This window comes from Cimex lectularius, unplaced genomic scaffold, assembly GCF_000648675.2.
Source record: "Cimex lectularius strain Harlan isolate CLEC.00 unplaced genomic scaffold, Clec_2.1 scaffold49, whole genome shotgun sequence".
Classification (NCBI taxonomy): Eukaryota; Metazoa; Arthropoda; class Insecta; order Hemiptera; family Cimicidae; genus Cimex; species Cimex lectularius.
Genome location: NW_019392644.1, coordinates 896,500 through 910,836, shown reverse-complemented (window position 1 = coordinate 910,836; position 14,337 = coordinate 896,500). Strand labels below are relative to the sequence as shown.

Below are 14,337 nucleotides of genomic sequence, written 5' to 3'. Positions count from 1 at the left end.
CGGTGAGATTCGGACCATAGTTAATAAGTACTTTTTGGTTCCATTTTGAGTGTAGAATCTACTGACAAAGTTTGTAATGTGAGTAGCCGAACACCGTGTATAAATATATATTTAATAAGAAGAAAATATATTCACAGAATCTTATATTTATTATAATTATAGGTTAAAATAAACAGTCAATGGGGAACTGTTTGTAATTACGGATGGACACAAAGAGCAGCATCTTTAGTGTGTAATCAACTCGGTTTAATTCTAAATCCAAATGACTGGCTTTTATACAGATCCGATATTCCTCACCCTGGAACAAACGACCCTATTCTTCTAACGTAAGTTTTATCATTAAATAACTTTTTTAAAATAGTTTAATTTTTTTTTTTGTATATATAGAAATGTTGAATGTGGCGACGATGACTTTGATATTACTGAATGCAAATTGCAAAGGACAACAGATTTTGAAAATGCGTGTACACATTTGCAAGATGTTTTGATGAGATGCTACCCTCCGCATTGGGCGGGTGTGAGATTGGGCCCGCTAGCCGAACGCAGTCACCTTCAGTACATAACAATACAACAAGCCGGAATTTTAGATTACAGTACCAACGAATTCAAACCGGGTAAGACTGAAATACTCAACAACCCATGATTATTTTGTACATAATTACTTTCTATGTAGCTCTTCAGATCGATTTTTCACGTCACACTATGGAAAACGTTAGGCTTATCGACAACGCCCATGACGGTCTTGGGATCGTCTACTCCGATATATATTCTACAGGAGGTTCAAACACAGTTAAAAATTGCGAGTTCAGCAACAATAAAGGCAGCGGTGTTGGTTTTAAGCAATTAGGCTTGAGGATCTCAGGTATGTTTTAACTCTATATATAATACAATTAATTAAGGTTTTTAGTTGAGAAAAAAAAGTCAATGGCACGAGCGGGATTCGAACCCACGATCTTCGGCTAGATACGCCGCTGCTCTACCACTTGAGCTATCATGACCTCAATCTACTCAGACACTAACTTCCCATCTCAACCCCACCTTTTGAATTTTCCCTCCTTTTTGCCATTTTTCAAAATGTTGTGTAATGGATTGGATTCTCGGCAACAAATGAAATGGCCACGGAGAGCTTTAGTGAAAAATGGCAAAAAGGAGGGAAAATTCAAAAGGTGGGGTTGAGATGGGAAGTTAGTGTCCGAGTGGATCGAGGTCACGATAGCTCAAGTGGTAGAACAGCGGTGTATCTAGCCGAAGATCGTGGGTTCGAATCCCGCTCGTGCCATTGACTTTTTTATCTCAACTAAAAACCTTAATAATTGTAATATATTAATTGGTCGAGCAGACCACGAAATTAGTGAATCTATATATAATCTGATGTTTGTAATAAATATGCGTTTTTAGGAAGTAAAATTGAAAACAACAAAATCAGTGGAATACGGCATAATCCGACTATGACTAATTTAGAGCAGAGAGAATTTGCAGGGTGGTTCAAACCGCTCACAGATGTTACGTCGCAGTTCTCTCCTTACGATCCAATCATGATCCCTCAAGCTTCGCACACCATTGAAATAGAAGAAGGAAACACAAAATACATCATTACTCAGAAAGTGACTCAAGATTCAATCGAAAGTACCTATTACATCAAGGTAAATTATACAATAATAATTTATATCGTGAATTATAGAAACTGTCGTTTTTTTATATTTTAGTGCAAGCCGGGCTTCGTTATTGGTTTGAATTTATTGAACCCGATTCACAACAGGAGTACAGAAGAAATCTGGATTCACGATTCTCCTGAATTGACCTCCCAATCGGAGAATTGGAATGTAAAAAGGGACATAAACATTTTTCCAACGACTTCGGCATCATACGGTGTTGTCCTTCAATACCGAAGCGGAATTGATGCCTTCGGTATGACAGTTATAGCAGTTTCAACAATAAGAGGTAAATAAAGAAATCCGCACGAATTTCTATAAAATATATTTATTTATTTTATATTTTATAGCTCCAAAGCAAGTTTTGGTTAATAAAATAATTAAAGGCCCAGTGCCGACTTTAACCGTTCATAACACAAGGATTAAAGGAAATCAACGAGGAATTTGGGCATCATTTTATAATAGGTAACAAAACTTTTTTTTCTATCTCTCTCTCTCTATGGTGTAAATAGTACATATATTATTTGTGGGCCAACAAAAATGTAGAGGTCATCACCAGCCCTCCAGGCATGTAACCGAAAATTCTGCGTTTTTTCCCCTCACCAATTTTATCCTATTTTTGTCCAGTTTTCTTATCTTCAAAACTCTTTCATTGTTGCTGCAAGATGGCAAGTTTAAATCCTCATTCACACTAATAAATTACTTTTAATCTACAGACATTACATTCTCGCGTCAGAATACTCGTTATTCCTCAGGGTTGGGGCTAGTTATTCACACTAATTATTTACATTTAGATCCCACTGTCATGGGTTCGATTCGTACCTTCGCCCCAGCCCTTTTTTCACACAATACTTCCCCCATATTATGATGAAATAATCAATGGAATCGAACTATAGCTAATATGCATACTCATAAAACCATTTTAAAAAAATACTATATAGTTTTAAAACTCTGATAGCCCTAAGTGTACCATTGTAGTTCATTCCTCAGGCTTCTAGTTCTCTGCTGTAAAATATGCTCAACTGTTATTCTATTATATTATATAAAAAGTGGATACACAAATGAAAAATTAAACTATCTCTTAATTATTTTTTCATAGTTTCAATTTTAGAAAAAATTGTCCTCATAAAGTTAAATCTACTAAATTCACTAGTTTTCGTGGTCCGCTTGACCATTAATATCATTCAATTAATTAAGGTTTTTAGCTGAGATAAAAAAGTCAGTGTCATGAGCGGGATTCGAACCCACGACCTTCGGCTTGATACACCACTGCTCTACCAGTGAGCTATCATGTCTTCGATCCACTCGGGCAGTAACTTCCCATCTCAACCCTACCTTTTGATTTTCCCCTTCGAATCCCGCTCGTGACACTGACTTTTTACCTCAACTAAAAACCTTAATAAATTGAATGATATTAATTGGTCAAGCGGACCACGAAAAATAGTGAATTTAATTAATTAAAATGAAGTATACTTCACTAAAGCTCTCCGTGTCCATTTCATTTGTCGCCGAGAATAAAATACATTACACGACATTTGAAAAATGGCAAAAAGGAGGAAAATTCAAAAGGTGGGGTCGAGATGGGAAGTTAGTGTCCGAGTGGATCGAAGTCACCATAGCTCAAGTGGTAGAGCAGCGGTGTATTGACCCGAAGGTCGTGGGTTCAAATCCCGCTCGTGACAATGACTTTTCTATCTCAACTAAAAACCTTAATTAATTGTAATATATTAATTGGTCAAGCAGACCACGAAATTAGTGAATTTAATGATTTAAAATTGAAGTACACTTCACTAAAGCTCTCCGTGGCCATTTCATTTGTCGTCGAGAATCCAATCTGATTACACGACATTTGAAAAATGGCAAAAAAGAAAATTCAAAAGGTCGGGTTGAGATAGCAAGTTAGTGTCCGAGTGGATCGAATTCACGATAGCTCAAGTGGTAGAGTAGCGGCATATTCAGCCGAAGGTTGTGGGTTCGAATCCCGCTCTTGACACTGACTTTTCTATCTCAACTAAAAACCTATTTATATTAATATAGAATATTTTCCTTTAATGTTAATAAAATACACATTTTCAGATACCTTACGGAACTCGGTGAGCATTATTTGAGAAAGAGTAATGAAACGATTCAAGTGATAGGGTGTGACATATCTCACAACGAGAGAGAAGCTGTTTTCATCGATGCGCCGTATTGGAGCATCACGCATTCCAATCTGAGTGAAATTACGCTGGTTTTTAATAATTCACTCATAACTGACAATGGGAGAGGCTTTTATCAGTACAGTAGGTAAGTCAAAAATTCACATAGAAAAAAATAGAACAAGAAAGAGAAATGTAGCTTTTAACTTTTTGTCCGTTTGCTATGCAAAGAGGTAAAAGGTAAATAACTTTAATGAACTATTAAACAAGTAAAATTACAATATGTCTTTCTTAATCTTAAATGAAGAAACTCATAAAACTTTTTTATTTATTTTTTTAAACAGAGATCTCAGAAATTCTACAAATCTCTTTCACTGGAATTTAAACGACAACTCCATCGAGAGAAATTCCTACGGGGGGTTTGAAATTCTCCTTCCGTACGTCTGGGACTACAATGAAAATTTCACCCATTCTGTGTCATTGAGAAACAACACCTGGAGGAACAACAGACAGTTTGGCATAATTGTCGGCGGGCATTTTTCCGACGTAAACATAACGAACAGCGAGTTTGTCGAAAATATCTGCAAGATCGGATTGATATCGATACAAGGGATGGAAAAACGTATGAAAATATCGAATAATATCATCGAAAAGAACGTCGGCGTGTTCATGTTGCAGTTCAAAGCTGACAGTCAGTCTGAAATCATGGGCGAACTAAAGGCCAAATTTGTCTTCAATTCAGTTAAAAAAAATCGTGCACCAACTCCAGAAGTAAGTAATAAATTTTTTTTAAAAATATATTTGTTTTATTTATTGAATTTATTACAGACTCCTTCTGGTGTTATATTATTCGATGGGATTCAAAGAGTGAGAGTTAAAAGAAACTTGATATCAGAAAACAACATGGATTATTCGCTGGTGGCCGGAGTAAGGACATCGAGGCTCGAGTCTTCCCTTGATGTTTCCGAAAACTGGTGGGGAACAAAAGATTCATTGATGATAAAACAGCACATCTTTGATTTTGATGACTGGAACGATCATGCACTTGCTATTTACCATCCATTTTTGGTTGAAGATGCTTTTGAGGGTTCTCTATCGGTAAACTATCTGTTCTATTTTTTTATTTTTTGTTTTATTAATTTGTTTTAATATGTCAGGTTGGATGGGAGCAGCAGCATCCTGTTGATTTAGAAGTCTTGGGTGGAAGATTGACATCTTCCTTGACGCTTTTCCCTCGTCCAAAACCTTATTTAGTCATATCTGACATTACCGTTCTTCCTGGTATCAACCTGAGAATAAATCCTGGTGTTACGTTGGAGTTTTCGCCTAGGGTTGGCATTCTTGTGTTAGGAACATTCTCAGCACAAGGATTAGGAGGAAAGGAAATCGTAATGAAACCCACAAGGAGTCGTAAAAAGAATCAAAGCTTACCATACATGGAGCAGTGAGTTTTATTTCTACCTATTGATTGTTTATTTAACGCCAATAATTTTTTTTTTTTAATCAGAACTGTGCGTTTATGCACTGCTACCAATTGCACTGGTAATGAAGGATTTGTAGAAAGGTGGAACTCGACGACACAACAGTGGGTTCCAGTTTGCGACGAGCGTTTCTCAGAAAGAAACGCCCAGGTGACTTGCCGCCAGTTAATGCGGGACAGTCTTGACATTTATGTCGGTCATGATAGAAGGTACGAGCTGCATCATAGTGACACGTCGAGGATCTGGTCTTGGCACGAACCGTTGCAATGTACAGGTATGTCTAAAGCGAGAAATTCTGAAAAATTATGCTGTTTATTATTTAATTCTGTTTTATTTGTAGGAGATGAAAGCAGACTGGAGGATTGTGAGATAAGGCTAAATGGACAGGTTTATGGCCATATACACCGCTGCGACTGGGACAGTCAGTTTGTCTTTGTTCATTGTGGAAAGCCAATCGTTGAAAATAACCAATGGGGTGGAATCAGGTTAGTTTCATTTTATTTCTTAAGCTATAATAAAGTAATTTTTCTCATATTTTTTCTCTACTTATTCTTGTTTGAGAGACTAAAGAAATTTTTGTTAGGGATGAGGGATAAGACCTATTAGATTAGATAATATAGAAGCTGGCCTCTTTACAATCTGCTCACTGTGATCAGCATTAGTCTATTATGCATCTCCATTTTTTTTTTAATCTAGAGCTCCTCTTTAAGTTTAAGGCATTTTACCAGACCCCAAAGCTTTTCCTAGGGCTCCCGTGTGTATCCTTCAAGCCCTGGCTTTTCTTCTCCCAAGATTAGGAATCTCAGCCTTCTTAAGGTGGCCATTCACGATCGCTCCAAGCAGTCCAAACAGAGCGACGCCATTCCAAAAACCACGTCGATGGCAAAACTGAGATGGCGTGCCCAGCAGTGCCGAATATTCCACCGGTCCAAACTCCATCGCGCCACTCTAAATATCTACAGTGCGACGACGGCATGGTGCGTTCGTGAATGGGAAAACCTGGCGTGAACGGTGGAATATTGGAGTGCTGGCTTGGTCGTGAATGGGAAAACCCGCGTTTTTTGGCGCAGTCTCCGTCTTTCTGTCACTGAGCAAACATCTCCGTCCTACGTTCTCAAAAAGTGAAAAATGTTTTTTTCTTTATTGGCAAAAAGATCTAATTGAGATTTTATTGTTGAGGTGATTGAATTTGTAATGTTAGGGTAAATTAAATTAAATAAATTCCACTATAATACTATTTATTAAATAATTCTTTCCATAATTAAAAAAATAAAAAAATAAACAAATACTTTACTATAATTGAAAAATAATAAACAAATACTTTCCTTCTCATAAACTCAAATATATTTAATTAACTTTTAAAAAAAGGTAACCTCAGTTTATATACAAAATAAAATAATAAAAATATAAACTAATCCTCTTTTGGCCAAAACTATGAGCTCATAAAATATTGAAAAAATTATAATTCGTACGTACGATGTAAAAAAATAATTAGCACACTTCTTCTTTTCTGGTTTGCGCAGACTCTTACTTCTTTCGTCCTTTCCGTTTCTCGCTCGAAACCCGACTCCCCCACCATTCCTCATAGAGCCTCTTCCTTTTCCAATTGTCTCGCATTGAACAATGGGATATTCGAGCAGTAGGGTTTGGCGACAATTTGAAAGTTCGCCGCCATAAATAGTACGAAAATTTACTATGTTTATGGAAAGTGGTGGACAATAATTACCACGATAGAAATAAAAGAAATTCGGTCCTCAACCAGTTGGTCGACATTTTCAAAACAAAGGATACAAATGCAATGAGAGATGCGGTATTAATAACCACTAAGCTCTGAGCAGAAATTGTAGTAGAGAACTTAAAATCCTTCGTGGTTCATCCCTGTACCGACAAAACGAAATGTGGCTGCCAACTTTTCATGTAGAGTGATGATTTCTCTCATGAATGTCTTTTGTTTTCCAATCAAGGAGGGGTAACAAGCTGGAGTAAATATAAATAAGACGTTAATCTTTTTTTTGTCAGTCACGATAGCTCAAGTGGTAGAGCAGCAGCGTATTTAGCCAAAGGTCGTGGGTTCGAATCCCACTCGTGGCATTAGCTTTTTTATTTCAACCAATACTTTACAAAAAAAGATTAAATAATTGAAATAAGTAATTTGGTCAATAGAACACTAAATATAATGAATAAATAAGACGTTTCATCCATCCTTAAATAGTTCGTCCCATCAGCGGGTTCAAGGGAAAGATCTTTCATCAAATTGATGTGGGTATTACAGCTTCTGTTCAGGAGCCACTTCTTACACCATTTCCTCTTCGGTTTTTTGCTTTTAATATATAAACAGCACAAGAGCTCGTCATCCATTTTGAGAAGGTAATTCACTAGAGCTTGTAAATGCCCCCTCAAATTTCAGACACTCCAAATGGAGCTATACGGCTTGGTGCGGTTCCATTTGGAGCGACCGTGAATGGCCACCTTTAGGCCTTTGCACCAACAGAGGACATGTTCCGCTGTTTCTTCTTCCTCTTGGCAATATCTAAACAGGTTCTTTTTCTGCCACTCTGAGTCTATACGTATTCCTCCAGTCTGCACTGTCCAGTCAACAGTCCAACTATTATTCTATTCCTAGCTTGTTCTAGGAGTAGTTTTGCCATTAATTTCTGTGATGGTCATTAGATAATTTTTTTTATCTATCCCAGGCTACATTTCCATTGAAATTGAATGAGAGGACTTATTTTTAATCCATTGTTTTTGGCAGTTTGTTAAGGGATAAGACCATTTACAATCTTTTTTCAAATTTATATGCCTTTAAATTGAGATATTTGATATTAGGATGTCCTAATGATTTCACAGCTTCAATTTGATAAATTTTTATGGAAACATGAATCCAACTTGTGAATTTTTTTTTATAGATTTGCAAATGCAGATTTTGAACAGAGCCAATTTGAAAATAGGATTCATGATGTTGTTACGCACAGTACGTTGATGAAACAAGAAAGTATTATGGAATTTGTGAATATAACTGGTGCAGGACTCTTGCATAGTCAAAAATCACCAGCCATACTCGCCGTTTCCAAATCACCGACAATAAACAATGTCAATATAACAGACTGTGCAGACCACGGTATATCTCTTATTGCTCCTACGGACAATGTCAAGCTTTTGTTCAATGGGTAAATTTAATTTTAATATATTTTTGTTAAATATTGAATCAATTTTATTTTATTTTTATAAGAATAACAAACAATCTTGGAGTCGGAGTAAATATCGCTTCGATTACTGGCGAAGGAAGAGAAAGTGGGGAAAGCTCTTTTACACCTTTGAAGGAAATACTCCTGCCTTACAAAGTTTTCAGTTTGGTCGACATGTGTGATCCTTCAAAAGAAATAATCGTCCAAGAAAGGCTTATTCTCTATTACATTTACGACAACAGGCCGGTCAACTGTGTTAAGATATTTTACAGCGCCTATCAAATTAAACCTTTCGGGTTTAGACTACTTCAGTTCAACTTGTACAATTCGACTGACCACCTGGACCTCTTCGACGGCGGCCTGTACAACCATTCCGTGAAACATATAACATCATTCAGTTCATACTCGCCGATCGGAAGTGAGAAAAAATTTGTCAAAACGCTGAGCCCAAGGATGAGCGTACATCTCGTGGCCAGTGCCGCTTCTCAAAAATACGGTTTTATTGCTGAAGTTGTAACATTGCCGATATCAGCCATTGGATTTAGTATGTATTAGTTTTTGGGTTTTTTTTAATTCGATTATTTTTCAACAATATTTTTCCGTTATAGATCGAGATGTCCAGCATAATATTTCTTTCTCTGTAATATCTCAAAACAAAGGTGGCGCCATACATTACAGTAGTGTAGGTGAAGTCAATCCTAGGATAACTATAGAGAAAAACCAGCTGAGGGACAACTGCATAAAAATGTATGGAAACTTCACATCCTGTAAATCCGGAATCTATATGGATCTTCAAAACACGCAAAATCTTCATTTCAGAGTATGATTATTATAACATTGCATTAAAATTTAAAATATTAACTTTTGATGTTTTAGAACAACCTTGTCCAGAACAATCAAGGCGGAGTTTTTATAAGGTCCGACTCGAGGGGTTCGGCTACGTCTTTGAAAGGCTGGATACATAATAATTTGTTCACTAGAAACAAAAATCGCCCGGCTCTTTCAGTCGAGGGCCGACAGAGTAGCCCGTATCAACAGGTCACCATTTACAACAACTTCTGGTCTAGAAACAAAGCCAGATACGAAAACACAATCAGGCTGCAACAAGTAAGCTTCAGTTAAAATCCCTTTTTATGATGTTTTATATTTATACTTTAATACAAATAGGTCGTTTCAAACTTCACCTATAATTACCTTTATGAGAATATCGGTGCAAATATTCTTGAGGTGTCAGGATTTGAGAGGGTGCGGCTGCCGATATATCAGAGTACAACTCATAACGGTTTCTACTGGTATGTTATTACCTTGCTGTTTTACTTTTTTTTTTAATTAAACACGTTTTAATTTATTTTAGGAATCTTGCTGTTGATAGAGACAGGCGTAGTACAATTACTGCTGGAACAGCTGGACAACACTATGTCGATAATATTTTCTTCAACCCTGACAACGATTATGAAATCGTTACAGTTAACAGATCCCTGTATGTTTTTTTATTATTCATAAGTCACTAATTTCGTGGTCTGCTTGACCAATTAATATATTACAATTAATTAAGGTTTTTAGTTAAGATAAAAAAGGTTCATGGGTTCAAATCCCGCTCGTGCCATTGACTTTTTTATCTTAACTAAAAACCTTAATTAATTGTAATATATTAATTTGCCAAGCGGACCCTGAAACTGGTGAATTTAATAAGTTTAAAATGAAGTATACTTCGCTAAAGCTCTCCGTGGCCATTTCATTTGTCGCCGAGAATCAAATAAGTTGCACGACATTTGAAAAATGGCAAAAAGGAGGGAAATTCAAAAGGTGTGGTTGAGGTAGGAAGTAGTGTCCAAGTGGATCGAGGACACGATAGCTCAAGTGGTAGAGCAGCAGCGTATCAAGCCGAAGATCATGGGTTCGAATCCCGCTCGTGCCATTGACTTTTTTTATCTCAACTAAAAACCTTAATTAATTGTATTATTCATAATATTTATTTTTTATTATATTTACATTTTTGTTTAGAATTGATGTTTGGCAAACACCTATCGATGCGAAGCATAATTATTGGGGTTATAATGAAACGCTCGCAGTCATGGGGAGGATAAGAGACAGGAGCGATCAAGCAAACCTGCTTGAAGTTGATTTTAGGCCTTTCCTCATGAGCAATTCGACAATTTTGGATGTAAAATGTCCCCCTGGATGGTTTTTAGTCGGCGACACTTGCTATATATATATCGGCGCACCTATGAATTTTTTTGAAGCGAGAGAATTCTGTCGAGTAAGAATTTATTTTATATTAGACAAACACTTGAAAACTATCCGATTTAATTATTTAAAATTATTTTTCTTAGGCGAATAATGCTACAATGCCTTATGTCATGGGTAATCATTTAGAATTGTATAAATTCTTGAAAAAATCTCAGGAGACTTATCAGTTCTACGACCGAGTATGGGTTCAGCACATAGATCGAATTCATCAGTGCACTGTTTTCTCATTTCAAAAAATTGAAATCGACTATTGCAACAGACTGAGCCCGTTTGTCTGCGAGATGGGTAACTATCAAGTTTATTACTTATTTAAGTCTTTTTTTAATATGTTTTTTATGTAATAATTTTAGATCCGAAAGTTGTCATTAACCCTTTGAGTTGGAGAGCGGACGTTTTGGTTATTGCACTTATTGGGTTTGTTTGCCTCGCTTTGCTTCTGATTGGATTGTTGATCGCGTTTTGGTTCACAAAATCAAGGCATAGACACCTGGAAAGGTTGGAACGGAGAAACAGCATCAGACAGTCCTTGCACTCGGTTCGATCGTTCGGCTCATCGCACGCCTTCAGCGACATGTACAACAGAAGGAACGGCGTAGCAACTGTAAGCAGACGCAAACTTAACACATTTACAATGCCTAATCACGCTGTTCACTTTTAGAGCACACAGTCTTCTCCGACGCTTAACAAAAACAGTGAGTACAAAAAAATGTCAGGTAGCGTCGACAGTATTGAAAAATCCCAGTTTAATTCATCAAACGAAGATACACAGAGTTACGACATTTACGAAGCACATAATCCAACTACAACTGAAGCCATTAATCCTGGTTTTGATCTCTCATTCCGAAACCAAGGTATTTTGACACAAATTTTCGATCTATTTGCTATTTTATTTATCGTCAACATTGACAAAATCATCTTGATATAATTATCATATATTATCAGTCTTTAAAATCATGATTTATTTTAAAAAATCAGGGATAAGGTGTACATATGAAAGAAAATTTGATTGCTTGTCAGTTTGCCTTTATTCAGATCCCAACTTTTCTTGCCTTGAAACTCTCTTCAATACGTGTCTCCTTTTTTACCTTTACACCTTGATTCTTTACTCCTCTTGGTATCAGGACTCTCCTCATCAGTGGAATCATCTCTACTTTGGTACTCTCCATGTGCCCTTACTCAGGTCTCGACTCTCATTGCTTCACGACTTTCCTTGTCATTCGATTCATCTTTGTCCTTTAATTGGGTCTCACCTCTCCTTGTCTCAGGACTCTCCTCGTCAGTCGAATCATATCCATCTTTTAATCAGGTCTCAATTTTCTTTGCTTCAGGACTTCCTTGTCATTCGATTCATCTCTGTCCTTTACTCAGGTCTTGACTCATTGCTTCGGGACTTTCCTCGTCAGTCGATTCGTATCCGTCTGTTTAATCGTTTGATATAAAGGATTCGAAAAGAAGAAGAAAAAAAATAATAATTTCTTAAGAAAATTAAATAATAAAAAATCAAATTTAACCAAAATAAATGAGAAAATTAAAGTGAGCCAATGTTTCAAATTAAATGAAATAACATTAAATAAAACCATTCACCTGAAAATAATGCCTGGAAACTCACCTTGCTGAAACCTGTCGAATTCACAGCGGCGACGCAACTTCGGGCCCGAGTCCGTTGTAGTCTCTGGTGTGTTATTAGCTTCGGCTAATTTTCTTATATATTTCTTATATTAATTTCGGGTTGAACCAAAAAAACATTTAAATCACTGGCACACCTTTAAATACCGAAAACGCCAGAGAGAATAGGAGGAGTGAGTGGATCGTAAAAGAATTACATGAGAAGTGAGATTGGCTCGTGTAAGCGGAGGAGATCAAAGGAAAAACAGCTGCTTGTGTGATTAAGAGTACGATCAATGTACATATGTACAGTTGGTGTAAACACCGTCTTTTAATCAGGTCTCAATTTTCTTTGCTTCGGGACTTCCATGTCAGTCGATTCATCGCTGCTCTTACTCAGATCTCGACGCTCATTGCTTTGGGACTTTCCTCGTCATTCAATTCATCTCTGTCCTTTACTCGGGTCTCACCTCTCCTTGTCTCAGGACTCTCCTCGTCAGTCGAATCGTATCCGTCTTTTAATCAGGTCTCAATTTTCTTTGCTTCAGGATTTCCATGTCAGTCTATTCATCTCTGTCCATTACTCGGGTCTCGACTCTCCTTGTCAGTCAAATCATACCCATCCTTTGTGTCTCCCCTCTCCTTGGCTCAGGACTCCTCGTCAGTCAAATTTTTTTCACACCTCCAGGTTTTTTGAAACGCTCCTTTGAACCTTTTTGCCGTTTACAACCTACCAAAAATAAAAGTTTCTTCCAAAATTCTTTATAAACTATTTCTTTATTGTAACAATTACTCCAATTTATTTACTTTAATTCATATTAATACAGATCTTACAGAAAGTCTTGATGAAGTGGACTTTATTCCTCAAAAGCTTGGAAAAAAAAAATACTGAGTTTTCTTTTCTTTTAAATTGTCCTTATCCCAGAGTTTTTAATACAAAATAGATAAAATCGTTTGCATAAACATAGTGTTTTTTCATTAATTAATAATTTTTTTTCAATTTTCAGGCTTTAGAGATAATTCAACATTTGCATCTCAAGAGAACAGCACATGGCAGTCGACCGATGATTATTTGAATAACTCATCGACATTGCCTTTAAACACTAGCTTAGCGATGACAGACTCGACTGTCGATATTATAAATAAGTCCAATTATCAACGAGAGCCGGATTATCAGGTGAATATTTCGCGCAAAACTCAACAAAGAGCGAAATTCATCGTTGATTTGTTTTCAGGTATTTTACGAAAGGCCGAAGAGTTCAGCTATTCTCGAGACGAACCTGGACGATTCTCTGCCTCCTGCGCCTCCTACAAGGACGCAGTCGGAGAACCTCCTTGAGACGAGTTTCGACAACCATTACACCCCTCAGGATATGAGGTCATTCCAGCCCTTGAGTAAAAGTCAACCTTTAGAAACTGCCATGTAAAATTCGATTCAATTACTAGACCAATGCCAAATGTGATATTTTGTAATATTTTAATTGTTAAGTATTGTTAGAAATGCTTAGTTTTTTCACTCTTTATGTTTTATCAATTTTGAACCCAATTTTGTAAATATGTGACAAAGTGCCTAGAATATTTTAGCGTATAAGTAAATAGTTTTTAAGGTAAACAAATGTGATAATTTAATTAATACTCACTTTTCCGCCTGTTTACATTTATATTAAATCAACTGATTTGATTGATATCGTTATAAATCAGTAATTTTTCGTTGATGCACAATTAAAATGATAAGACTGCTACTCTTGAAATAAACATTTGTGTTCAAAATACATTTTAATAATGTTGTGTAAATATTGTATAGATAATTGTTGTGTTCAACTAGTAGGACTATGAAATTTTTATAAAATGTTATTTATAATTTTTTTTAAAAAGCATAATATAATATTTTTCTTCTATTGGGTTGTCCGGAAAATAATGCAGGATTTTGGTATTAAACAAAAAAAAAGAAACTAGTTACTTTAAAGCAATGTTCTTTAATCAAAATAATTTCCNATTCATACAAATGAGTAATCCTGTAAACGTA

The 14,337-nt window shown here is 36.2% G+C and overlaps 1 protein-coding gene across 1 annotated transcript in view; it reads left to right on the top strand.

The window, feature by feature from the left end:
- The window catches only part of LOC106670060 (protein bark beetle), a 54,835-nt gene extending 40,617 nt beyond the window's left edge, over positions 1-14,218 (top strand). Inside the window, exons 12-35 of the mRNA XM_014400061.2 lie at positions 163-326; positions 388-614; positions 674-862; positions 1,399-1,643; positions 1,707-1,941; positions 2,003-2,117; positions 3,729-3,938; positions 4,135-4,561; positions 4,619-4,888; positions 4,948-5,234; positions 5,298-5,545; positions 5,612-5,756; positions 8,178-8,438; positions 8,501-9,000; positions 9,065-9,276; positions 9,333-9,563; positions 9,624-9,748; positions 9,811-9,936; positions 10,461-10,716; positions 10,790-10,991; positions 11,057-11,307; positions 11,365-11,557; positions 13,319-13,488; positions 13,547-14,218. Coding sequence (XP_014255547.1) covers positions 163-326; positions 388-614; positions 674-862; positions 1,399-1,643; positions 1,707-1,941; positions 2,003-2,117; positions 3,729-3,938; positions 4,135-4,561; positions 4,619-4,888; positions 4,948-5,234; positions 5,298-5,545; positions 5,612-5,756; positions 8,178-8,438; positions 8,501-9,000; positions 9,065-9,276; positions 9,333-9,563; positions 9,624-9,748; positions 9,811-9,936; positions 10,461-10,716; positions 10,790-10,991; positions 11,057-11,307; positions 11,365-11,557; positions 13,319-13,488; positions 13,547-13,738 — 5,481 coding nt within the window. The 3' untranslated portion in view covers positions 13,739-14,218. The remainder of the gene's footprint in view (positions 1-162; positions 327-387; positions 615-673; positions 863-1,398; positions 1,644-1,706; positions 1,942-2,002; positions 2,118-3,728; positions 3,939-4,134; positions 4,562-4,618; positions 4,889-4,947; positions 5,235-5,297; positions 5,546-5,611; positions 5,757-8,177; positions 8,439-8,500; positions 9,001-9,064; positions 9,277-9,332; positions 9,564-9,623; positions 9,749-9,810; positions 9,937-10,460; positions 10,717-10,789; positions 10,992-11,056; positions 11,308-11,364; positions 11,558-13,318; positions 13,489-13,546) is intronic.
- The last annotated feature ends 119 nt before the right edge of the window (positions 14,219-14,337 follow it).